The following is a 25190-nucleotide window of genomic DNA, read 5'->3' as shown; positions in this document are numbered from 1 at the left end:
TATAATGGTTAATAGGTCAGGTTTGTTGGTCCCTGACTCAGCAGCTCCTAGCTTGGGGGTGCAGCCTCGGCCGATGACTGGGGAAAAGCACAGGGGCAAGCATTGGAAAAGGTTGTGCTGTTCCATGCTACATCAAGCTCCTATCGTAAGTTAAGGTTATTTGCTGGGGGTCGCATCGCAATACCTGTGGAAGAAGAGTGTGAACCCTGGTTGGAACATACCATTGAAATGCTTCAGGAGTGGGTCATACCAGGCACAGAAAAGTGAAGATGTCTACTAGAGATCCTCAGAGGCCCAGCTTTAGATGTGATTCACACCCTGAAGTTCACTAATGCTGGGGTTGGTGTGAAGGACTTTCGAGAGCAGGGGTGGGAAAACTACAGTCCTCAGGCCAGATCTGGCCTGCCAGCCATTTTAATCCAGCTGTCAAGCTCCCACTGGGGAGCGGGATCTAGGGCTTGCCCCTCTCCAGCACTCCAGCCAGGAAGCAGGATCGGGGGCCACTCCGTGCGGCTCCCAGAAGCAGCAGAATGGCCTCCCTCTGGCTCCTACATGTAGGGGCAGCCAGGGGGGCTCTGCTCTGCATGCTGCCCCTGCCCCAAGCACTGCCTGTGCAGCTCCCATTGGCCGAGAACCATGGCCAATGGGAGCTACAGAGACAGCACCTGCAGACAGGGCAGCGTGCAGAGCCACTTGGCTGCGCCTCTGCTTCCGGGGGCCGCTTGATGTAAGCACCACCTGGAGCCTGCACCCTTGAGCCTCTCCCCGCACCCCAACCCCCGCCCCAGTCCTGAATACCCTCCCACTCTTTGGACCCCTCGATCTCAGCCCAGAGCACCCTTCTGCACCCAAAACCCCTCATCCCCAGCCCCACCCCAGAGCCCGCACCCCCAGCCACAGCCTGCACCCCTTCCCATGCCCCAACCCCCTGCCCGCATCCCCCTCCCACTCTCAGAACCCCTCTGTCTCAGTCCTTCTACCAACAGATGTTTAGGCACCTGCCTATACAGCCACTGACCGGCCTTGGTCTCTGTGGCCTTTTAGTAGTAAAATCTTCTGTTTGTATTTTGTATAATTTAAAATAAAAAAAATAAAGCCTGGTAATGTAGCATGTATTACTGTATAATATAATTGAACAATATTCTGCCAGCCACCATTTCGGAAAGCAGAAAGGAATGGCCTAATAGGCCTTTGGTAAAAATTGCATCAGCCAGAATCTTGTGTCTAAAGCTAATTTCAAGGCAGTAATAGACCTTTGGGGTCGCCACTTTGTTGTAGGTTTAAAATTAGCATTTTAAAATTAATAAAAAAATGCAATAATGGTTTTCTCCTGCATTGCAATTTAATGTTCCTGTTCAAATTTTCTGTGTAAACCAATCCTCTTTTGTGTGTAAATAAAAAATGTGTATGTAAAAAAATAAATGTAAAGGCCATCACCAAACCAAATGTTCTAAAAGAAACCCCCCAAACAACATAAAGATACCAAAAAATTGCCACACGCCCCTATTAAAATGTCAAAAAAGGACAAATTAACAACTCTAAAAAATAAGGCAGGCACCTGTCAATTGAGACAAAATAACTAATCAAAACCAGCATGGGGTACCTCCCCAAAAAACTAATAAAAAACAAAATGAAAAAAAAACAAATTTAAAAAAGAAGCCTTTGTCAAACAGCAATTAATTACAACATAATGGTAAAAAAGTAATTGGTTCCAATAAAACAAAAATCACTAGATAAACAGGGTGCTTTGCCATAAAATTTTGGGTTCATCCTGCCAAGACTTCCCCAGAGCATTCTGTCGTCACCTACAGAACCCGGGTCCTCCATACCCCATAATCAACCTAGCTGGCCTCTCGACTGAGACAGCCTCTGAACTGGTAACTGTAACATCGATTAGCGGGACAGTGTATCTATGTGTGTAATTAAATGCATATGCTAATTGTTGTATCTCCAATATCCGCGGCGTATTGCCTTTTCCTCTAAAAAAAAAAAAAAGCCCGTGTGCTTCTTATAAGCATAACATTTGTTGGTGGAGAACTGCGAAAGGGGGAAGACATGAACCGTGATTGTTGAAAATACTGCTAAAAGGTATACCATACGTATAAAGTGATCAATCATTCAGTTGTGCACACCCCCGGTCATAGAGATACTGGGCAATAGGGAGAAGATTACAGCCCTCGGTGCTCCTACTCATCTGTTGGGGAAAAAAATATATATATATATAAAATAAATTGCATAGGTGACTATACCTGTGGTCGTAGCAGGATCAAGCCCAAAAGGTAGGGGGGTTAGTGTTCCCCTCTCCTACTCTGTCAGTCAGAGTTTTTTAGTGTGTACAGACTTCTTGTGTTTAATAAGTCCCAGCACAAGTGTGGGCATTATCTTAAATGTCTTGTTTTTCCCTTTTTTTCCATTTTTGCCTTGGTTTTGTTAACTTGGACATGTCACAGCCCTTTTGATTCTCTAATCTGATGGTGTGAGAGCCTGGGTTTGTACATGCAGCATGTGCGTACGAGCACCAGTAGAATCCACACCGGGAAGGCGCCTTAAAGAAAGTTCCCCGGATAGAAGTAGCTCTAAAACAGTCTCAAAGACATTTGCTTCAGTATGTTGTCTGTGTGTGTTTGAGGCCTGAGAAACAAAGCTGTCAGCTGTAAATTGCTAAATAAGAGATGTCAAACTGTGGCTTAGCAGGGTGTGTTTTTTTTAAAGCCTGCACTGCAATAGCTCTGGGTGAGGGGAGGAAAGTGTTCACCAGCACACACTGAAATGTCAGGAGGAAGCTTTGTAATTGGCTCTGAGCTTGTGGTTTGGACATTAAATAATAAATTCCTTACAGTATTGTGAAAGTAGAATTAAGTATATTGTAAAAATAAGAATGGATTAAAGAAATGTTGTCTGTACCTTTAAGCAGAAATAAGAAATGTTGAAATACAGGTGCCAGGAAAAGAAACATTAGGCATAAACAAGGGTGCTAATGGCGAAACATTAACAGAAGGTCGGTAATAGTTAAGGAAGGAAATAAGATATGCATGGCTAGCCCAGGTAAACTTATCAGATTCTGCTTCCTTTGTTATCTTGCTAAGTGCTCCCCCCCCTTTTATCTGTATAAATAAGATAGTTTGTGTCTGGTATGGTGCTCACATTATCTGGGTGTATTAGCAAAGCGCTGTGCTAATAAAACAGAGTGGTCTGACAAACTGTGAGTCCTGAGTCTCACTTTGACCAGTATTAAGATAATTACCCAGCACCAAGTTATAGATTTGGTTGATTGGGTAAAATTCTTTAGTTGGGATGCATAACCAAAACAGTCACCTTCTTCAATCCCTTCTTAGAATTAATACAACAAATAATCAGTTCTTATTAATCTGATGAGGTAACTAATTTGGTGACATAGTTTTGATCCAACATTGAGACTAATTTAATCGGGGTTTGATTTTGTTTGAGTAGTTGCATTGCTCTGTGCTTCATTTAATTTCGTAGTACGATTAGTAGCTTCACTTTGGTGATGCAGTTTGTTGGTGTAATAGTTTATAAAACTGAAACCAAACAACATTTCTTTCAATAAGCAACAGGGGCCTACAAGCTTGAGGATGTGGGCAGATATCAATGGGTGAACCTAAAAGCCCAACCAGCTCCACATAATAAGCCTTTGGTTCTCACAGCCCTGACAATCTCTTCCAGTCCTGCGCCTGTGGAGGCTGAATGTGTAAATTCAACAAGCTCACAAAACGGGAGTGTATTTTCCCCATAGTGTGAGGTTCTCACTCTTAACACCAGCAGGAGAATATGCATCCAGAGTCCTTGGTGATGCCAGAGATGCCTTAAAAGAGGCAGGCCCTGTCTCTAGCTGCTGTCCCAGCTAGCAGGCGGACAGCCAGGCCAGAGCGGTGTCAGTGCAATGACTTCTACTCTCTAATTCTTCCATATATGTATGAACATATCAGGTTTCCTCTTTTTCACAGCATCTAGCTCTCTCTGTGTGTCTTCGTTTACGTTGACACTGCTCAAGCTGTGGGAGAAGACAAGTCAAGAAAAAGTGTTAGACATACAGCCTGAGAACCCAGTCCCTTTGAAGCAGAGTTAGCCGCACACCGTTGGTTTCAGTGAAATCATCTCTGGAATGGACACAAAAGACTATTGCAATGAATGTTCAGACATAACTATCTGGGTCCATCTTCTTTCCCCATCCCACACATTTTTGGTCCATAGCGGTAGTCACCATCTGCACTGGATTCCCTATGGAGTCTGACCAGGCCCGTCCTTACCAGCTGAAGAGGCTGCTGTTGAGTGACGTGCGGAACTCGGGGTCCACTTAGAGGGAGGGAGACGCCAGCATGAGACATTTATAGCAAGCAAGAAAACAGACTTCAGCGAACTTATTTGTTCCTGAATTGTTCTTAATCTATAAAGTTATTCTTCTAAATCTAAATCATTTTGCAAGCTGCCATCATGTGTTTTGGTTGTAACATCGCAGAACCAAAAGCTGTGTGGGGGATGTCTAGGACTGTGTAGAAAACTGGACGTTGTTCAAATGTATTTGCTATATCAATGCTTCACAGAACTTGCTTCCATTTTTTAATTCCCATCAGTGTTTTATCTTCCTTTATTTCTGGTCCTTTTAGTTCTCTCTGTTTTATAGATTTGCCTTTTTCCCTTCAGGCCAGTGGTCTGGAAATTTCAAAACATTCTCTTGCAGCTGTCCGGCTGTGCTGGATTTAAATGCTGCTTAAGCCGAAACTCTGGTAGCTTTTGTGAATAAGAAGATCTTAAACAGTTTAAAACTGCCTGACATTGTTCTGGAGGAAAAGGCAGATGTCAGTTGCCTAAGGGGCCGGCTAGATCTCCCAATCCTACAAATATCTGTACGAGCTGCTGACTAGACAGACAACCAAGATGAAGAGGAGAAGTGTGAAGGAACTGAGTTGCCATCATAGACAGAAAAAGAAATTAAACAGAAACAATTAGGTGTCAACTTTGTATCCTTTCCCTCTATTCCTTTTTTTTTTTCTGTTTGTCTGTTTGGCTTTGTCTCAGAATTATTTACTGAAATGGTGGTAAATTATCATTTGCATGGAGGGCTATTTTAATTCAATTGTGAAACACCCCAGACTTGTATTCTCAATCCTCTTTACTGAGTAAAATAACTGAGATTCTAACTAGGGTGACCAGATGTCCCGATTTTATAGGGACAGTCCCGATTTTTGGCTTTTTCTTATATAGGCTTCTATTACCCTCCCCCACCCCCCGATCCCGATTTTTCACACTTGCTCTCTGATCACCCTAATTCTAACACAAAACTATGCTGCCTTTGAAGTGCTCAAACAGCCACTTTATTATCCCATGTTTAAGCTAGTCAAGCTGCGTGAATAATACATTTTTTCAGGTTGGTGGCTGAACTGAAAAAGAAAAAAAAAGAAAAGGTTCATTTTGAACCAAAACCTCAATTTTTCAGGTTTTTTGTTGTTGTTGTTGTTGTTAAAAGAAATCAATTTTTTTGTGGGAATGTCTCGGTGTTGATGGAAGTTCTGTTGGGAAGGTTTTTCCTAGCCATGCTGGACTGTCAGGGTAAAACTACAGAGAGAGCAAGAATAGAATAGCCAGTAGCCCCATGGTTGGGGCATTCACCTGGCCTGTGTGAGACTCAGCTTCGTCTCTGCCCAAATCAGGCAGAGCAGTGACTTTAATCTGTGCCTCTCACATCTTAGGTGAGTGCCCTAACCAGTGGGATCACAATGCAGAATTGGGGAAATATTGAGTTTCCCTCAGCTGTCAGGAGTACGGATGCCTCAGTGGACAAAGCTCAGGTCACTGTAGTACAATGTTAATAAGTACAGACTGAGGAAACCAGCTGTTACTTACACTAGTTTCTGCAGTTTGCAGTCCAGATGGTTCAGTCCTTCACACAGCAGCTGCACGCCTGAATCCCCCAGTTTGTTATCCGCCAGTTCCAGCACTGTCAGGCTCTGGCTGGTGCTGAGAATAGTGGAGAGATCCCCACAGCAAGCAGCTGTGAGGCTGCATCTCCCCAACCTATAAGAGACAAATACACAGAGAGGGAAGTGATCATTTGTTTCCTCCCTGTTGGCTGTGGTTCCCTCACTGGTGTCAGTGTCTGTCTAGAGAGGGTTTCATTTCCATTCTGGAGGGAGGGAAGGATGGCTCTTGCCACATGTGCCACTAGCCAAATACTTAGGGGTTAGGGACATCCCAGGTCCTCAGCGAGTAAGGGGTTAATTCTGGCTTCCTTCGATCTGTCCTTGCACAGGTGCTCAGGGAAAGGGCTATCAAAACAGCTGCTGGGGAGCTAGTGGGTGCAGAATGGCTGTGGGTTGAGATGGCTGCAAATTCAGGCTGAGCGAGCCTCAGGCTGGGGTGGTTTATGATTTGATGTGTTAAAGTTGTTTTGCTTTGCTGACTGAGATTTGCTTGTGCTGAAATATCCTTCCTGATTACCAGAGTCTTGCTGCCGTGCAGTGCTAGGACCATGGTACCACCCCATACTCATGCTGCCTCTTCCCAACTCTCAATAAGACATTTGCTGTTGTATCTGAGTCTTCAGAGCTTTGCTGGCCCTGCAAGTTTGGCCTGAAACTACCCCTGGGCGGATATATCACATAGGGTCCCACAGAGGTCTGTCCTGGGTCTGGTACTGCTCCATATTTTCATTAAAAGCTTGAATGATGGAGTGGCAAGTACACTTATAACATCTGCAGAAGGCACCAAGCTGGGGAGAGGTTACAAACAGTTTTAGAAGACAGGATTAGAATTCAAAATGATCTTGATTAATTGGAGAATTGGTCTGAAATTTATCATATTAAATAGAGACGTGCAATGTTCTGCAGTTAGGAAGGTAAAATATCAAATGCACAACTACAAAATGGGGAAAAACTGGCTAGGCGGCAGTACGGCAGAAAACAACCAGGGGGTTATAGTGGATCACAAAGTGAATGAGTAAACAGTGTGGTGTATTTTTTGGAAAAAGGCTAATATCACTGTAGGGTGTATTAGCAGGAGAGTCATAGGTAACACATGGGAGGTGAGTGTCCCATAAAACTCATCACCAGTGAGGCCTCAGCTGGAGAACTGTGTCCAGTTTGGGGCATCAGAGTTCAAGAAAGATGTTGACAAATTAGAGTCCAGATGAGAGCAACAAAAGTGAAAAGAGGTTTAGAAAACAAGCGCCACAAGAAAAGGGTGAAAGAATTGGGCATGTTTAGTCTACAGAGGAGAAGGCTGAGGGGCAACATAACAGTCTTCAACTATGTGAAAGGCTGCTATAAAGAGAATGGTGATCCATTGTTCTCCATGTCCACCAAGGGTAGGACAAGGAGTAATCAGCTGAATCAGCAGCAAGGGAGATTTAGGTTGGATATTAGGAAACACTTTCAAACTATAAGGATAGTAAAGCCCTGGAACAAGTTATCTAGGGAGACCGTGGAATCCCCATCCTTGGAGGTTTTTAAGAACAGGTTAGACAAACACCTGTAAGGGATGGGCTATGTTTACTTAATTCTGCCTCTGCACTGTGGGATGAACTTGATGACCTCTCGAGGTCCCTTTCAGCCGTATATTTCTATGGAGTGGAAGGTGCAGGGCCTGGGGCTGGTGGGAGCACAAGCTTTACAGTTCTGTAACTCAGCAGCCAGAGCTACCACGCTAGCAGGCACAGCCGGTACTTATTCTGCAGTTTGCAGTTGGGATGTCTCTGTCCCTCACACAACACCTGCACTCCTGAATCTCCCAGCTTCGTCCCCCAAAGGTTCAGCTCTGCCAGGGCCTGGCTGGTGCTGAGAGCAGAGGAAAGAAACTCACAACATACAGCTGAGAGTCTGCACCACTCCAGCCTGCATGAAATGAAGAGAGAATGGAAAATGGCTCATTTCTGACCCATGCACTGTGTTCCCCTCACAGATGTTTGTGTGAGTCTAGAAAGATTTGTTACTGTGCGAGTGCAGGGAGAGATGACAGTGCTGTGGGAAGAGGCTAGGGGGAATAAAAACACGAAAGACCGTTAGTGTGGATTTCTTCCATGCACATCTGCCAGGCAAGCTTTAGCTCTCATTCATGTTGGTGTAACTCTGGAGCAAATCCCTTGCAGTCAATAAAGACAGACTTGCAAACACTCAGGCCTGGTCTACACTAGTCGTTTAAATCGATTTAAAGAGCGTTAAATCGATTTAACGCTGTACCCGTCCACACAACGCCCTTTATATCGATATAAAGGGCTCTTTAAATTGATTTCTGTACTCCACCCCGATGAGAGGAGTAGCGCTAAATTCGATATTAACATATCGGATTACGGTTAGTGTTGGACGGAAATCGACTTTATTGGCCTCGGGGCGGTATCCCACAGTGCACCACTGACCGCTCTGGACAGCAATCTGAACTTTCGGATGGCAGGCGGGCAGGTAAACAGGACAAAAGCCCGCAACATTTTAAATTACATTTCCTGTTGGCCCAGTGTGGGAGCTCTGATTCAGCACGGGTGACTATGCATCTCAAATCCCAAAAAGAGCTCCTGCATGGACCGTATGGGAGATACTAGATCTGTCGCTGTATATGGGGAGACAAACTCGTGTATCAGAGCTCCGTTAAGAACAGGAATGCCAAAGCGTGTTGAAAAAAAATCTCCAGGATCACACGCGCTGCGTGACAAGCGTTAACGGGGAAGCCCGAGACTCAAATGGACGCTCATGGATGGGAGGGGGTACTGAGGACTCCAGCTATTCCCACAGTCACGCCAGTCTCTGAAAGTATTTGCATTCTTGGCTGAGCTCCCAATGTCTGTAGGTTCAAACACACTGTCTGGCGTGGTTCAGGAATGTGCTCCTCAGTTCCCCCTCCCCCACCACTATGAAAGAAAAGGGAAAGAAATCATTTCTTGACTTCTTTTCAATGTCACCCTATGTGTACTGAATGCTTCTGGTTTGCCGGATGCTGCAGCAGTGAAGAGCAGTATCCACTCCTCTCCCCCTCCCCGGTGGTAGACGGTACAATTATGACTGATATCCATCGTCGCCATCAGCCCGTGAGTGCTTCGGCTGGCTCAGGTTGAGGGTGGCCGGGGGCGCCTGGGTAAAAATGGGAATGACTTCCCAGTAGATGGTGCAATACAGCTGGTAACCGTCTTTATCATAGCAACTGGGGGCTGAGCTTTATCGCCCCTCCCTTTCCTGTGTAAAGAAAGATTCTGTACTGCCTGGACTGTCATAGCCCCAGAGGCTGCTCCCCCTCATTTTATCTCACTAACAAGTCTCTGTTTCTTATTCCTGCATTCTTATAACTTCATGACACAAATAGGGGGGACACTGCCACGGTAGCCCAGGAAGGTTGAGGGGAGGAGGAAAGCAACGGGTGGGGTTGTGGCAGGGGCACCCTCTGTGAATACTGACACAGGCAGCTATGCTCTGATACACTGGTTCTCTATACACTTGCCTTATTCTAGACAGGCTGACTCTATTTTTAGAAACCATAAGGAAGGGATTGACTCAGTCCCAATGTGAGTCAATCCCAAATTTTTGCTTTTGCGTGTTGCACCCCCAGCCGATTTCAGCCAGGGGACACTCTGATAGCAGCGCGTACGGACTCGAGAGGGAGGAGAAAACGTCACTCATTGCCAAGTTTTCTCCGGCAGCAGACTGTACGAATGACCGGTAAACCATCTCTGCTATCATTGCAAAAGCAAGTTGAATGCTGCTGTTGTAGCGCTGTGGGTATCCCTTCTCTCCGGGCATATCCAGTACACATACGTCTATGCCGGAAAAAAAAAAGCTGAACGGTGCCCCATGGTTGCGTGCTTATGGGCGTCGTGCCAGGGCAATCCAGGGAAAACGGCTGCGGAAAGATTGTCAGCTGATGTTTTTCCGGAGGAAGGAATGACTACGACATTTTACCCGGAACCCACCGCGACAATAATGAGTTTCAACCCAGAATTCCAAAGGGGCGAGGGGCACTGCGGGGAACTATGGATAGCTACGGAAGGAACTACCCACAATGGCAACGCTTTCAGAAATCGACGTTAGCCTCGGACCATGGACGCACAACGCCGAATTACTGTGCCTAGTGTGGCCGCATGAAATCGAATTTATAATATCAGTTTTATAAAACCGATTTTAGCTAATTCGATATTATCCCGTAGTGTAGACGTGGCCTCAGCAGCTGAGAGCACAGTCTGGCCCATTATGTCAGTTACCAGCACTCCACAAGTGACTGTTCAGTTGAAGTGAAGGGAGGGGGTAGGTCGTGGCTGGAAAATAGTTCAAACATTTTCATTGCTAGCACTCTGGATCCCTTCTGGTTTAAGCAGATGGAGCCAGAACAGGCTCTCCAGCCCCAAATGTTCCCCAGGGCCATTTTGGGGCAGATTTTCAAGAGACAAAAGCACCAGCAAAGTGAATGTCAAAATCAGCTGCCTTTTACTGCAGCTGCTGTCTATCATTGGAGGTTTGGGGTTAGAGCCACGAACCCCTAATCCAGGGACCCCCATTCTCTCCCCAGAACATCAGACCCATGGATGGAGGGCTGAGCTGCTTCTGTCCCCATCTCTCCCCATCTGCCCCAAGCAGAGCCTCAAAGCTGTGCCTGTCAGTACGTAGGTAGACAGGACTTGTCTCAGGCTCTTTGTTTTTTCTCCACCATTAGTGATGATTGGCCTCTCCTCCCCCACAGCCCTGCAGAGAGTGACTATGGCTTCTCTCCCTGGTGGCAACTGCCCCGTCTCTCCCTCACAGCTCGGAGGAGAGTGGGGAATGAATAACTCACTGAGAGTGATATGGGGGCGGGAGGGAAGATACACAACTGAAGTGTGTCTGCTTCACAGCTGTGCCACTCTGACAGATCTGCTGGAATAGTCCGTGGACTAGTCTCCACTCGGAAGGGGTGGAAGCTCCATGACTTAGGCCATCGTCACAGTAGACTAGCAACTCACGGGGAAATACGTTGTAGGGAGCAGGGTACGAGGTGAAATAATGGCCTTGTGAACCTGGTGCAGTGCCCACCCCCCACCAGCTTTGAATCTAATGTGCTGCAGAGAAGGGGTCTCTGGAGGCTGTGTTAGTGACAGATCACTCCTACATCACCACCCACCACACTCTGATTGACAGCTGCCTCAAAAGGAGGCAGCTTGTGCCACTCACTGGGCTAGGGTATCTGCACTCAGCTGCTTTGATGCCATGGACGGCTTTAAATCTGGGCAGAAAAGTGTCACAAGTTTTAATGTTAATATATAAAGGTGTCAAAGTCATTAAAGTTATCTTTAAAATGGGCTGTTAGTGGAAGGGTAAGAGACTGCTCTTTTTTTTAAAAAAAATGCCCAATATTAAAGAATTTAGTTTAAAAAAAATAAAATATTTATTCTCCCAAGACCGGGACTGTGTTACCAGCTGTCTGCTGTGGGCCCACTTTTGCTTAATATTTCCATTTTCCAAACAGGGCAGGCTGGGTGCGTGATGTGAGCCATTGACAATAGTGCTGGAGAGACACTGAACTCTCAGCTTTTCTATATACCTACAGGGGGCAGACACCAGCTACAACCCCTGTGAAGCGCTTTATATAGAAATCATCTGAAAATACACAGAGGAGACCAAATATTACTTACCCCAGTATCTGTAATTTGCAGTTTGGATGTTTCAGTCCCTCACACAGCATCTGAACTCCAACATCTCCCAGAGAAAAATTATAACCGAGGTCCAGCTCTGTCAGGCTCTGGCTGGTGCTGAGAACAGTGGAGAGATCCCCACAGCAAGTGCCTGTGAGACCGCAAAATCTCAACCTGCAGGAGAGACAAATGAAGAGCAGATCCAACAGAGAGCAAACAAGGCTCATCACAGCCATTCTGACAGGTGGCCCTACCCAGCATCTCCTTTCCCTGACCAATCAGCATCAGGAATGAGCCAGAAATCCAGCCCCAGACTCTGTCCCAAGACCCATCCCTTGACCAATGAGAACCCAGAACCAGGTTTGGGTGTGACTTCCTGTATTAGCCCCACTGCATGCATTATAAAGAGAAAGAGAGAGAGAGTGAAGTTTCAAGGAAGGTTCTATGAAAGGGTCAGGAGGAGGAAAATGGGGAAGATGGATGGAGAAGTTTAGCGGGTGGAAAATATCAGGAGAGAGAAGTTAATTGGAGGGTAAAAACAGACACTACAAAACAATGAGAAAAAAGTCAGAGAAAAGGAGGGAAGAAAACATTCAAGCAGAAAAAAACTAAAAATAGTAAAGGGGAGACCTAGTGGCACTCTGTTACATTATTTTATATCAAGCTTGATGCCAAAACTTTGCAATAAAATACACTTATAGCATGTGGCCAACCCCAAAAGTTCCAAAATCGTGAGTCAGGCTCCAAAAAGTCATGATATCGGCTTAGATTTCATGGGATTTTTTTTACAAATACATTTTGGATTCTTTTTCTTTGTCTTCTGGTTTTTGAGACTTTAGGGTTTGTGTTTTCAGGCTCTATCTGTAACCACAAGGGCTAGAAACTTCGTCTTTGTTTTTAAAAAGTGTGGGGCTGACTTATTCATATGACTCCAGGAACTGTGACTTTAAGAAAAGCCATCAACTATCAAAATTTGTGATAAGATTATGAGACGGCAACAATGTTATATATCAGACAACATGACTCCATAGGACAGTGGGGTCTCTGTAGCCTGATTAGGAATGGTAGATAGGCATGGGAGTCCATTTGTCCGGAGATTAGAGGAGGGAATAACCTGATTTTTGTTTACCTCAAAATCTTCACTGTAAAATAATGGGTTTTCAGTCCTCTAATTGTAAATCTGAATGCAAACTAAATTATAGAATTGCTAGCACTGCCTCCACAAGTTTTTCCCCAGTACTGGTGCTAGGTTTTAGAATACTTCATGCTTGCATCTACCTGAAATAATCATATATATTTTGGGGTCGTGTGGTTTTGATGCACATCTGTTTTCGCAGTACGTTACCTGATGCCCTAGCAAGTTATCCTAGCACAGAAGTCCGGATGAACACCAGCTGTGCTCGTATTATGGATTATTTTATTACATTATTTTTATTGCACAGCATTCTGACTTTCAAATGTATGAAAAGCTTCTAAAATACAGGAAATTGCACCTAACTTTCAAAAATGTCTGGGTGGAGGTGGCTAGTTCATGCCGCTGCTCACCACTGCCCGTGCTACCACGGCTCCACTACTAAATTTAGTGCACTAGCTCATCTCAGCACTAGCATTAATGTGTGTACATGAGCTGGGAATCACACACCCCCAGCTCCAACTGCAGACATAGCCTACGGCTTCTAGGGCAGAGAGCTACTTATCAATGGATAGACACTAGAAGTAGTGATGAAGGGTCCTAGCACAGTATCTGAGCCGACGAACTGTGTCTGGGAAATTCAGGAAGCTGACTATCCAAGGCCTGGAGCTACCCAAGCAAAAATGCAAAAGCCATGAACAGCTGTGGGGAGGCGAATTCCTGCAACCCCCACCCCCATGAATACAAACTTGGAACAGCCAGCCCATGCCACTGCTCGCGCTACCGTATCTACATCACTATATTTAGCACGCTGGGTCGATGAGAGCTAGTGCAAGTGTGTCTAGTCACTCTGGGAATCACACCCCCATCTCCGAGTGCAGATGTAGCCTGCGTGTGGGCAAAAGACTGTGGGAGTCTCTCATGGATATGAGATTTTTCCACCCCAATCCAAGATTTACATAGAAGACACACAAGAAATACAAGCCAGCATCTGGAAAGCATTACTCTAGGCACCAGCCACCAATCCAGTACAAACGAGTTTCAGCCACTGCACACAAAATTACCACAGACACAGGCACACCTCAGGAACAAAGCGGCTTAAAAGACGTTTATCAGCTTCGATTAGGTCCCTGACCTGGTCTGCATCCCCAGAGCCTGCTATCTGGCACTGCAGCCTGGGAGCTGGATCATTTCATCCTTCCAGCTGACACAGGGCCCTAAAGACCCAGACTAGGCAGTTCCAGTGGCAGAGAGCCAATTTTATTGCTATCCAGCTTCAAATGCAAAAGAAGCTCCTTTGTAACAAAATCCTTTGAGTGCATCTATTTATTCTGAGACCAATGACAAGCCCAATAAGACATCCCAATAGCACAGATCTATTACCTACAGAGAGCTCAAGTTTTCTGGAGGTGCTGACAGAGACACTGGCTGACATGGTGATGCAGTTCCTGAGGCTCCTCATTCTTGGAGGCTTAACGATTCACACTGACAATGCATCTGATCCAATGCACAAAAGTTTCTATTTGCCCTGTTCACCTTTGGATTCTCACAGGCAGTCTCTAGGCCTTGAACACACACTCAGCTGGTCACATCCTGACCCTCCTAGTGAAAGGGGGAGGGATAGCTCAGTGGTTTGAGCATTGGCCTGCTAAACTCAGGGTTGTGAGTTCAATCCTTAAGGGGCCAACTTAGGGATCTGGGGCAAAAATCAGTACTTGGTCTTGCTAGTAAAGGCAGGCAGCTGGACTCAATGACCGCAAGGTCCCTTCTGGTTCTAGGAGATGGAATATCTCCAATTTAAAACAAAAAACATGGCTCACTCCTTGATGCCAGTCAGATTACCACCTCCAAAAGAGAAAGAACATAAGAACAGCCACATTGGGTCAGAGCAAAGGTCCATCTAGCCCAGTAGCCTGTCTTGTGACAGGTGCCTCAGAGGAAATGAACACGACAGGTAATCATCAAGTGCTCTGTCACCCATTCCCAGCTTCTGGCCAACAGAGGCTAGGGACACCATCCTGGCTAACTGCCATTGGTGGACCTATCTTCCATGAATTTATCTAGTTTATTTTTAACTCTGTTATAGTCTTGGTCTTCACAACATCCTCTGGCAAGGAGTTCCACAAATTGTGTGCATTGTGTGAAAAAATACTTCCATGTGTTTGTTTTAAATCTGCTGTCTATTAATTAATTAATTTTTCTTAACATCATGGTCCATCCTAGAGAGCTCACTGATCTAGTTAGACCCACAAAGCACTGATGCCCTAGCCCAGCAGCGAAGGACTAGAAGAACCAGTGAGACATCACAGTCACTGACTAACCACAGCTATGAATACTTTGGTTCTGAAGCACTTTATTCCTGTATGGCCCTCACAAAGCTTTGTGGTTTCTTCTTCTTGTGACAGAAAATGCAAGGAGGCAAGAAAACCCAAGCGTCAGTGTTGAGAACACTCAAGAAGAAACAGATTTCTGAACAAGGAATTCTTCTTTGCCTGCTCCTTGGCCATGAAGGAGACCAAGAGAGCCTCCTTCTCCTCTTCCATAGCAACCACCACGGCTACATTGATGCAGTTGGACTATGAAAGTGTGAATTGCAACAGCATAGCATTCTGGTGCACGCAGCTCCCCAGTGTGGATGGTTCTAGTGCGAACCTACCGTGTGTTAACATAGTCCTCTTCAAACAGGACTACGTTAGCATGCACTAGGTACCTTTTTGTTTGCACCTGCATTTTCTATATGGGGGAGTTACAGCATAGCACTTTGGTGCATGCTGCACTTCACACCCCTGTAGTCTGAACTGCAGGGCTGTGTAGACAAGCCCCAAGTCACACCCCCACAGAACTATTCTGGATTGTCAATAACATTGCTAACCTAGATGTCTTGATGTGACGAAGTGGGGGTTTTCTTGGGGTTTTCTATCTTTTCCAGGGTTTGCACGCACAGGGGGTGGGACTCAATGTACCTGGCTGTTATTGGTTTAACGAGGTGAGGGGAGAGGGAGTTTGTTGTTACAGAGGACCGGAGAGGGACTCGGGACCCCAGCCCAGGAGACACAACCGGTTCTGGCCAGTGGGAGGACAATGGGCTGCAGAGAGAGGACCCCGGTGACCTGACCAGCCGGTTCCAGCCAGAGGAGAGCTGCGAGGAGAGGGGACTCAGGCCTTCCTGTTTATGACCCTGTTTACCTGGAGAGAAGACAATGGACTGAGGCGGGGCTTGAGGCCGGGGATATCAGAGACCCAGCGGGGAAGCAGAGGGGCTCGGGCTGGCGAGGGGAAGCAGGCAGAGCCCACCTGGATGCAGGGAGACTGGGATGTGCTGTTATTGTGAGAGGCCAGGCCTGAGGCCCTGAGAGTTTCCTGTGCTGTGTTCAACTCTCAATAAACCCTCCTGTTTTATGCTGGCTGAGAGTCACTCTGGTCTAGAGAACAGGGTTGCATCAGCCCTTTAGGGGGTGAAGAGGCCCAGGGGGTCCAGAGTGCGTGGACTCCCGGAGGGGGCCCACGGCAGAGACAGACGTGCTAAGGCTCAGAGAGGTGCGGCTCCAGGAGGTGGAGGGGCCTGACCCCGAAAGAGAGTGGACCCCCGAGAAGGGCTGTCTCACTGAAAGGGGCACCCAAGTGTGGGCACGATCTGTGAGTCCGTGACACTCCTAGCTCCAGAGCCCAGCACCACTCACCATGAGGAACTGTACCCACTTCACAGAGAAGATCTTCCACATCCAGGATGGCCTCTTTGACCATGAGGGACAACACAAAACCCTCTTCAGAATCCTGTTCATTCACAAAACAGGAATCCTAGAGGAAATCTGAGCCTCTGCCTATGACTCTGATCCTTGATCTCTGTGGCTAGTGCAGGACAGCAAAAGCAGGGCCATCCCTAGGGGGGTGCATGGCCCAGGGTGAATGTGATGAATACATCACTTCCAGGACTGACTCGTCACTTCTGGGAGCAACCGTGCTGGCCAATTGCTCTGGCCCGGAGGCCCCCAAAGCATGGGGCCCAGAGCAGTCATCCTGATTTGCTGTACCCTAGGAACAGCTCTGAGCAAGAGCATCTAGAACCTCTACTAACAAATACTGTCATCGTCTGCTTTTGAAGATAGAAATCTGCTCCCCCAACCTGGAGCATGCAGTAACCTGAGCAGGACTTAAGAATCCATTGCTTGATGCAACCAGCCTTACAAGCAAATGCCCAGTATCATCAGGTCTCCTGTTTCTGAGCAATCTAGTCAAGCACTTACTGAACAGTTGCATCCAGCTTCACCTGTCCATTGGCAATATCTAGCTGGGTTTTAAGCCTAGACACAGAACAGACATGGCACTGTCAAGGCTGATGGAGAACCTCCTCCTGTCCACAGGCGAGAGGATTTTTGAAGCTTTTTACCATCAAGATTTACAGAATGGTGACAAATCCTATTCTTGTTAGAGTCAACAGTAAAACTTGGAAATGTGGTGGGGGAGCACCTTAGTATCAGGATGTTGTGTGCCAGTCAGATTACCACACTGAACGATGACGGGAGGACATGGGATGGAGAACCGAGAAGATTAAATGGCAACCTGTGTGTAGGTGGAGGGACGTGAGGAAGTAAAAATCAACAGGGAGGTCACAAGCCTGGATGGTGGGGGAGGGTCAGGGACAGAGGGAGGAGCAGGAGGGGATCAAGGCAGAAGGAACTGACTTAAATGAATCTTATATTATTTTGTCTCCAGTTGGATCAATGGGGTGGGAGGTGAATCCCCTCAGCTCTGTAAGTGCTTTGAGATCCTCAGCTAGACAGTGCTCTAGGAGGACATGTCATTTGGCTTTAGGGATAGAAACTGTTCCTGTCCCTCCCACCACCTACCCTACAGAGCAGGGGAGAGGGATGAGAAGTGGATGTGGAGGTGACTGGACATGAGCAGAAATTGTTAACAGAGGGATCAGAGCTGTCCTGGTTTGCAAGTGGTGATTTTTATTCACTGCAAGGGTCCTCCTGGATAGTGGCTCCTTCTTGCTCTCACATGCTTGGGGGTGGGGAGAAAGTATCCCCAGTTGAGGCATTATTAGGAGAGACTCAGCTTTTAGCCTCACCACGTACCTGCAGGAAGTTTATCGTACCCCATCACACCTCCTGCCAAGGTCTGTACATAAAGGAAACTGGTCAATACTTACACTAGTCTCTGCAGTTTGCAATTTGGCTGTTTCAGTCTTTCACACAGCAGCTGCATTCCCAAGGCTCCCAGCTGATTATCACTCAGGTCCAGATCTGTCAGCAACTGGTTGTTGCTGAGAGCGGAAGAGAGCTCCCCACAACAAGCAGCTGAGACTTCACAAGCCTTCAATCTGAAAGAGATAGATGTACAGATTAGAGAATGAGCACGTCTGTCTATCCAGTCCTCTCCTCTCAATTGAAATTCCAGCGTGGAAAGCCACGAAGCATTTATCATAGTCCCCATGACCCTTAATCTAAGGATTTGCAATGTATCAAAAAAAAATGCATAGAGACTGGTGTGGAAAATGAAGAATAAGGGAATTGTATAGGAAGCCATTTGTAAATTAGAGTTTCTCCTTCTTGTAGACTAAAAGTCTCAGTGGTTTAGAAAGAAATATCACCCAGACCAAGGAGACTATGACCAAAATAGACAAACTGAAGATACATTGTCCTCTTGTCTCAAGCTAGCTGCATTTACACCAGGGGTTGAATTTTTAATTTATTTTAATTTTAATTGACTTTTTCAGACTTCTGTGTCATGTAGCTATGTTGACCTAAATTTTAAGTGTAGATCAGGTCTTAAACATGATGGCTAGATACTGAGGGCTTGTCTATACAAGGACATTGACCAGAATAGCTCCCTGTGTGGATACACTCTTCCAGAATCAAAATCACTTTTCCTTTAGAACAATTATTCTGCTTTGCCAGCTATTGGGATTCTTATCAGTTGCAAGCTGCAGAATTGTCCATTAGCAGCCTGGGGATCTCAAAGCTGCTCTAGTTTACACTAGGGAACCATTCCAATACCTAGAGCATCCCTGAATCTGGGAGGCATAACGGTGGTTTAAATCCACTTAGCTCCACCCTCCCTCTGGAATGTGAGATCTTTGCTGCGCCTCTTAGAAGCTCAGCAATGAATCTTAACCTTGGTATTGGCAGAAGTGGGATTGTAAAAAAGAAGTTTACACTGGGATCCTTCTATGGGCATCTGCTATGTCCATTAGCCTGTGTTCCACAAGTGTGCGTTCAGCTAAGCTGAAGGTGAGGGGAGAGAGTGGCTGCATTTTCAGTGGGCTGGTGAATCCCGAAATGCGGCTGTGAAACTGTTCAAAACTTTTTCTCAGTGAGCTTGGAGGGGTCAGGGGAAGTGCCTAGCCGCTATTTGCCAGAAGCTGCGAATGGGTGACAGGGGATGGATCACTTGATGACCTGTTCTGTTCATTCCCTCTGAAGCACCTGGCATTGGCCACTGTTGGAAGACAGGATACTGGGCTTGGTGGACCTTTGGTCTAACCAAATATTGCCGTTCTTATGTTCTTATGTGGTGTCTCTGTGAGGAACCCCAACTATGGGCCTAGTGTATGAGGAAGAGGCTCTACACATCCATCAGCAACATAGTAGGCTCAGAGAGGTGTGAATTGGCCCAGTCATCTCAATGAGACATTCTCAGATGAATGAGAACACCGCATGAAGATGAAAACAGACTGAAACAATAGCTCCGAGAGGTGTGAACTGCTCCATTCATCTCAGTGGGAGTTATCATCACCCGCTCTGTCAGGTATTTAGCATTCCGGTTTACACATGGGAGGCAGGAAGCTGGGCTCAGATCCCCCAGAAGTTTCAAATGTAAGTAATGTAGGCTGGATCTGACCTACAGGCTGTTTTAGTGTCCCACAGACAAGGAAGTTTCCGGCCCTCATGGCAACAGAGATCACCAATGTGAGCCAAGTTTGTAACTGATGCAGTGAAGTCAACCTGAGTCTGCAGAGAGCCTGAAGCAATGACTCAGGAATGGGGACTCTCCTGTCACCCAGTAATCTGATTGCACTATCACCTTTATTGCTCACCAGTGAGATTCCAGTGCCAACAGCAACTACTGAATCAATGATCATTATAGTGGGTGAAATAGGGGATTAGGGGATGGGAGTGAAGCCTGCCTGGTTGGGAACTGGAAGTTGCTGCAGGGAAGGAAATGCAGAGAACACACAGGGGACAGCAGAAGAGAAAGCAGAGAGGGGAGGATGAAGAAGGAAGAGAAACTAAAGGCAGAAAATCAATGGACTTAAAGGTGAGCAGATCTTTCCATTGATGATGAATGCAATAATAAAGCACTAAACGAACAATAAATAGTAACAAAACATTAGGTTACTACATAAAGGCCATATTCTCCGCTGGATCTCTGACGTGAGGGGGCATTCCACTGTGCATCACGGAGAGACTATAGTACTTATAGCCTGACCTATGGACCATAGGTAACCATAGAATTCAGCCCTCTTCAAGTGAGTTAGACACCCCAGCCTTACATGCTGGCGCATCTATGTACCTTTCTCATGAACACTCTGCGGGGTTTACCTCCCTAATGGATCTTAAAACTTTGGTGCAGCGATGCGACGACTCACTCCCTTGCGGCACCTCCTGCTGGCTGTCAGAATTAGCTCTTTTCTAGCCAGAGTGTCCTCCAGGGCTGCTTTTAACCTGTTTGCCTAGGACTGGGGCAATCGCCCCACTACATGTGGCCACCTACTCTAAGACTATGACATGGTTATCAAGTGGCATATTGCTTATTGAAAAATTAGGCCCATCAATTGCTGGAATGTCACAGCTACCTGATGTAACCCAGAGAGCCTCATCTATTACAGCTACTACGGTGGCCATTGTGACAATAGTGACTAAATGCTTTTCTATTACCCAGAGGGGCTGTGTGTCAAAGCTCTTTCTACAAACTGGTGCCTTCCCTCTGCTGAGAATAGTTTCAGCTCCTGCTGTGAGTACCTCACAGGCCAGACACACCTCAGCTGGCAGGAGCTGAAAATGGTGAATGTTACAGTTCACACACTGAGTTGGGTCCTGAAAAGGTGCACAAGGGGTGGGGAGATGACATTTATATATAATGACTTATTCTTCAGATTCAGGGGGATTGGAACTACTGCTCCAATATGTGCCCATCTTTATTTATAAATTCCATTTACCAAACATGACAGGCTAGCAGACTGTTGGGAGCCCCTGACACACCAGAGGCTGGAGGGACACACTCAGTGTTCAGTCTCCAAGTGTATCTACACAGCAGTGAGTCCCAGAGCCTGGGTTAACTGACTTGGGCTCGCAGGGCTTGTGCTACAGAACTAAAAATAGCAGTGCAGATGTTTCTGCTTGGCTTGGAACCCAGCACGAGGAGTGGATCTTAGAGCCCAGGCTCCAGCCTGAGCAGGAACGTCTACACTGCTTGTAGAGGTGCTGGCCGGGGCTCGACCCTCTCCGAGGCGGAGGGGAGCCACACCAGCTCACTGCACACTGCTGAGGTTTGGGGAATTAGTCCAGCCGTGGGAGTCTTTCCTGGCGGCCCTTGTGGTAACCGGAATAAGCACCGTAAGCCCAGGCCTTGGGTCAGGGCATGGCAACAATGAGTCAGGAGCTAAGGTCCTCAAGTAGGGCTGAGCAACAACAGCACAAATAGTAGCAAGCCCAGGCCCTAGTCAGGGTGGGGCAATATGGAGTCAGGCGCTCAGGCACGGCTGAGCAACAACAGTAGGCCCAAGCCTCCAAGGCCTGGGAGAGGGGGAGACTGCCACCCACGAGTTGGGTGGCAGGGGGGACGCAGGCCCTTGCACTCCACTGCATCCCAGCCTGGGGCCCTAGCAGCAGTAGACAACCCGCTGCAGTGTCAGTGGGGATCCTGGCCACAACACACCGACATGGACTCTGGCAGTGCTACAGGCAGACTAGGGTTGGCTGCCCCTGGGCTACTTCCAGACTCCCCCTCGGGTAGTACCTGGGTCAGGGTGGTGTCCTCTGAGGGGTCCAGTATCATGGGTTCCACGGGGCAGTGGGACAGTGGCAGGTCTGGCACCTCCTCTGGGTAGCGAGTGCAGGGCAAGTCAGGCCAGTCCTGGAGTGCATCTTGATCCGCGGGGTTTTCCCAGTCGTGGGCTAGGCTGGAGACTTCTGGCCTGCCTGGCGGTTGGCTCTCTAGTGAGCTCTGAGGGCAAGCCTTTATACTTTTGGGTCGCTGCCTGACCCTCTGAGGGGCAGGCTCCGAACTCCCTAGCTCTGCCCACTCCGGTCTCCGGAGGGGCTCGTCCCGCTCTGGGGCAGAGGGGAGTTACACTGCCTCACTACACAGCTATTTTTAGTCCTGTAGTATGAGCCTGGATCAGTTGATCCAGGATCTGAGACTTCATTGCTATGGGTCTTTTTTGCAATGTAGACATCCCCTTCATGTACCTGCAGGGAGCCAACATCTTACACCATCCTCACACTCCATAGAGTCTTTTATGGGAAAAAAATGGTAAATACACACCTCAGTTTCTGCAGTTTGCAGTTCACATGCTTCAGTCCGTCACACAGCAGCTTCACTCCTGATTCTCCTAGGCTGTTTCCTGCCAGGCGCAACTCAACCAAGGTCTGTTTGGTACCAAGAATAGAGGAGAGGTCCTCACAGCAAGCAACTGTCAAATGGCAATCACAAAACCTGCAGGAGATAAGCAGAGAGGAATATGAGAACTTCTGTCTGTCCAGTCCCTGCCGTGGGTTTCTAGAAAGATTCTTTTATTTGGGAGTGGGAGGGGGGAGGGAGGGGGAATCACAGAGCTGTAGTAATGGATGGTGGGGACCACATGGTCATGTGTGGATTTCAGTCCACGTGCACCTGTCGCTCTCATTGATCCCGTATTCCACATATGAGTGTTTTCCATCTCTGAGCAGACACACTTGGACATCTGCTAATAAGAAGGTTTGTGGATGGGACGAGCCTTTTCTTCTCTCTTGCTGCATCTTTTCAATTGAGGACTCAGCAAATAAGCCACCATCTATGGTAGACTTAGTATTGAACATTCAGGAATGGCTCCACTTTGCCACGTCTCAAGTCCTCCCTATCTCTCTCGACCATACATTAGAAAAGGCTGGAATTTCCCTAGAGAGCCCAGTCTCAAAGGGCACCAGAGAGAGGTCTCTCTTTGCCACATCCCTGAACAAGAACCTACCAGCCATCTGCTGATAGCCTGGAGAATAGATGATCTTAGCAAGGGGGCTCTCTCCACCTCCGGGAGAAGAATACTCCTGTGGCTCTTAATATCTGCTCCTGGTGACACAGGCACTGGCACATCTCAGAAGAGACAAGGGTTCTATAATCTTCATAGCCTCATACTGGCTAGGCCAGGTGCAGCTGGCCAAAGCCGACTCCATTGGGCTGAATCTGGTCTTTGCTGCTAACATAAAATGAAGGCACCTTGCTGCATCTCAGGAGCCCTCTTCCTGACAAGGCACAGGGCCATATGCAGGAGGCTCATATCTTCCTAGAATATCAGGGTTAGAAGAACCTCAGGAGGTCATCTAGTCCACCCTCCTGCTCAAAGCAGGACCAATCCCCTGGCAGATTTTTACCCCAAATGGCCCCCCTCAAGGGCTGAACTCACAACCCTAGGTTTAGCAAGCCAATGCTCAAACCACTGAGCTATCCCTCCCCATCTACTAATGGAAAGAGGTTATGGCAGGGTGCAAACAGATCCACATGGTGCCCTCTATTATCTCCATAGAAAAGCAGATAACTGACTCCTTCATCCGCATCTACCCTAAAGACTAACACCACACAGAGGCATTTAGCAGCTATTCCAGACTCTCAGGAAGTAGACAAAGTGTCCTGTCCCTGCAGCCCTTATTATCCACTTCACATGGGGCTTGACACTTTTGAAATCCTGTGTAAGAGAGGGGTGTGTGTGTGTGTATGTGTGTGTGTGTGTGACCGTACAAAATTACAAAGCCCATTTTGTATTAGCTGTTGAACACATGTCTGAAGTTGCCCAGGACAAATCCATTGAACTGCATTTCCTGTGTAGGAATGGTGCATGACAGCCTGTTGAAGGACAGTCAGTAAGAAGGCATCAGAACTATGCTCTGGAGTCATTGACTGTGATTATCTCAACTTCTGGCCCAACCCCTTGGAACAGAGGGGTCACAGGCAGGGCAAGCATGACTAGGAGAGGGTGCAGGGGCAACCTAGTGGGTCACATGGCAAGGGGACAGAGACTCCAGAGCTGCCCTGTGCTGGGGATGGGTATGACCATCATGATATGTAAGCAGGATGTACAGGAGCGAGAGAGGACAAGAAGGACTCTGCCCAGCCTGAAACCCTGACATGCCTCGGACTCGTGGGAAGGGCCCAATAAGGCTCAGAGAGGAGGGATCTCAGGACTTCTGTTGCTTTTCAAAGATCTGTAACTCCTGAGTGCTTTGAAGACAAAGTCTCTGATTAATAAGCCCCTGTGCCAAGCCTGTGTTCCTTGCTTTCCTGCCACATTATCCCTGATGGTGACAAGCTAGAAGCCCAGAGAGCCCACAACCCAGGTGGAGCGCTGGAGCAGGGTATGAGTCTGACTGGAGGTGGGACTTGGGAGATCTCAGACATTGATTTCAGGGTGTAGGGCAATGGGAAGACAGCGCCTCATGTTCCAAGGAAGGACATCAGACAAGAGGGATGAGGAATGACCCCAAAGATCCAGATCTGGAAACAGGGACTAGACCATACCCAGGCTCACTTTGCTTAGAAGCAGGTGTCACCCAGTGATTGGGCCCAACTCACAACAGCCTGGCAATCCTACAGAGTGGTACTGGGCCAAGTAGTAACACTTACATACCACAGTGTCATGGGATAAAGCCGATGAAACCTCCTTTTGAATCACTCGGTTAATGGAGCTTAATTTTCCTACCTGGAAAGTCATTTTCCTACCGACAGTGATTCTGGCTCAGAGCGAGTGAGCTTCAGGCTCACTTGACTGGTCCACCGTAACACATTTTACAAAGCTGAGGTAATAGTATAGATTCCTCTGAGATTCCTCCCCAGTGTTTCTTGAACTTACTAGTCTGTCCATCCTGACAATTTTTTCCCTCATGCCTGAGTGCCCATCTAAGTGGGGCCTTTCCCCGGGGACTTAGTGTTCTATTTGGGGCAAATTAAACCCTTGGAAATGTCAACCAACGTTTTAGGGGAAAAAGCTTTGACTCATTTGACACCAATTTGACACATTAGCTCTTCAAAAGGCCAGGAGGAAGTGGTCCCATTTTTACAGTTAGTTCACATTATAACAGTAGAACCTTGGAGTTACGAACACCTTGAGAATGGAAGTTGTTCATAATTCTGAAATGTTTGTGACTCTGATCAAAATGTTATGGTTGTTCTTTCAGAAGTTTACAACTGAACACTGACTTAATAGTTTATGAATGAACAACTGACTCTGAAACTGTACTATGCTGAAGAAAAATGCTGCTTTTA

General features: G+C 47.1%; 2 protein-coding genes across 2 annotated transcripts in view; one reads left to right on the top strand and one right to left on the bottom strand.

Moving 5' to 3' along the window:
• The window catches only part of LOC116836373 (NACHT, LRR and PYD domains-containing protein 12-like), a 596145-nt gene that overhangs the window by 228059 nt on the left and 342896 nt on the right, over positions 1-25190 (top strand). The window lies entirely within an intron of this gene.
• The window catches only part of LOC116822635 (NACHT, LRR and PYD domains-containing protein 3-like), a 142829-nt gene continuing 121237 nt past the window's right edge, over positions 3599-25190 (bottom strand). Inside the window, exons 12-16 of the mRNA XM_075065028.1 lie at positions 17887-18057; positions 11600-11773; positions 7680-7847; positions 5863-6033; positions 3599-4012 (exon numbers count right to left, since the gene is read on the bottom strand). Of these exons, the coding sequence (XP_074921129.1) occupies positions 3916-4012; positions 5863-6033; positions 7680-7847; positions 11600-11773; positions 17887-18057 (781 nt within the window). The 3' untranslated portion in view covers positions 3599-3915. The remainder of the gene's footprint in view (positions 4013-5862; positions 6034-7679; positions 7848-11599; positions 11774-17886; positions 18058-25190) is intronic.

This window comes from Chelonoidis abingdonii, chromosome 4 (assembly GCF_003597395.2).
Source record: "Chelonoidis abingdonii isolate Lonesome George chromosome 4, CheloAbing_2.0, whole genome shotgun sequence".
Taxonomy (NCBI): domain Eukaryota; kingdom Metazoa; phylum Chordata; order Testudines; family Testudinidae; genus Chelonoidis; species Chelonoidis abingdonii.
This window is presented reverse-complemented; position numbering and strand designations above follow the sequence as displayed.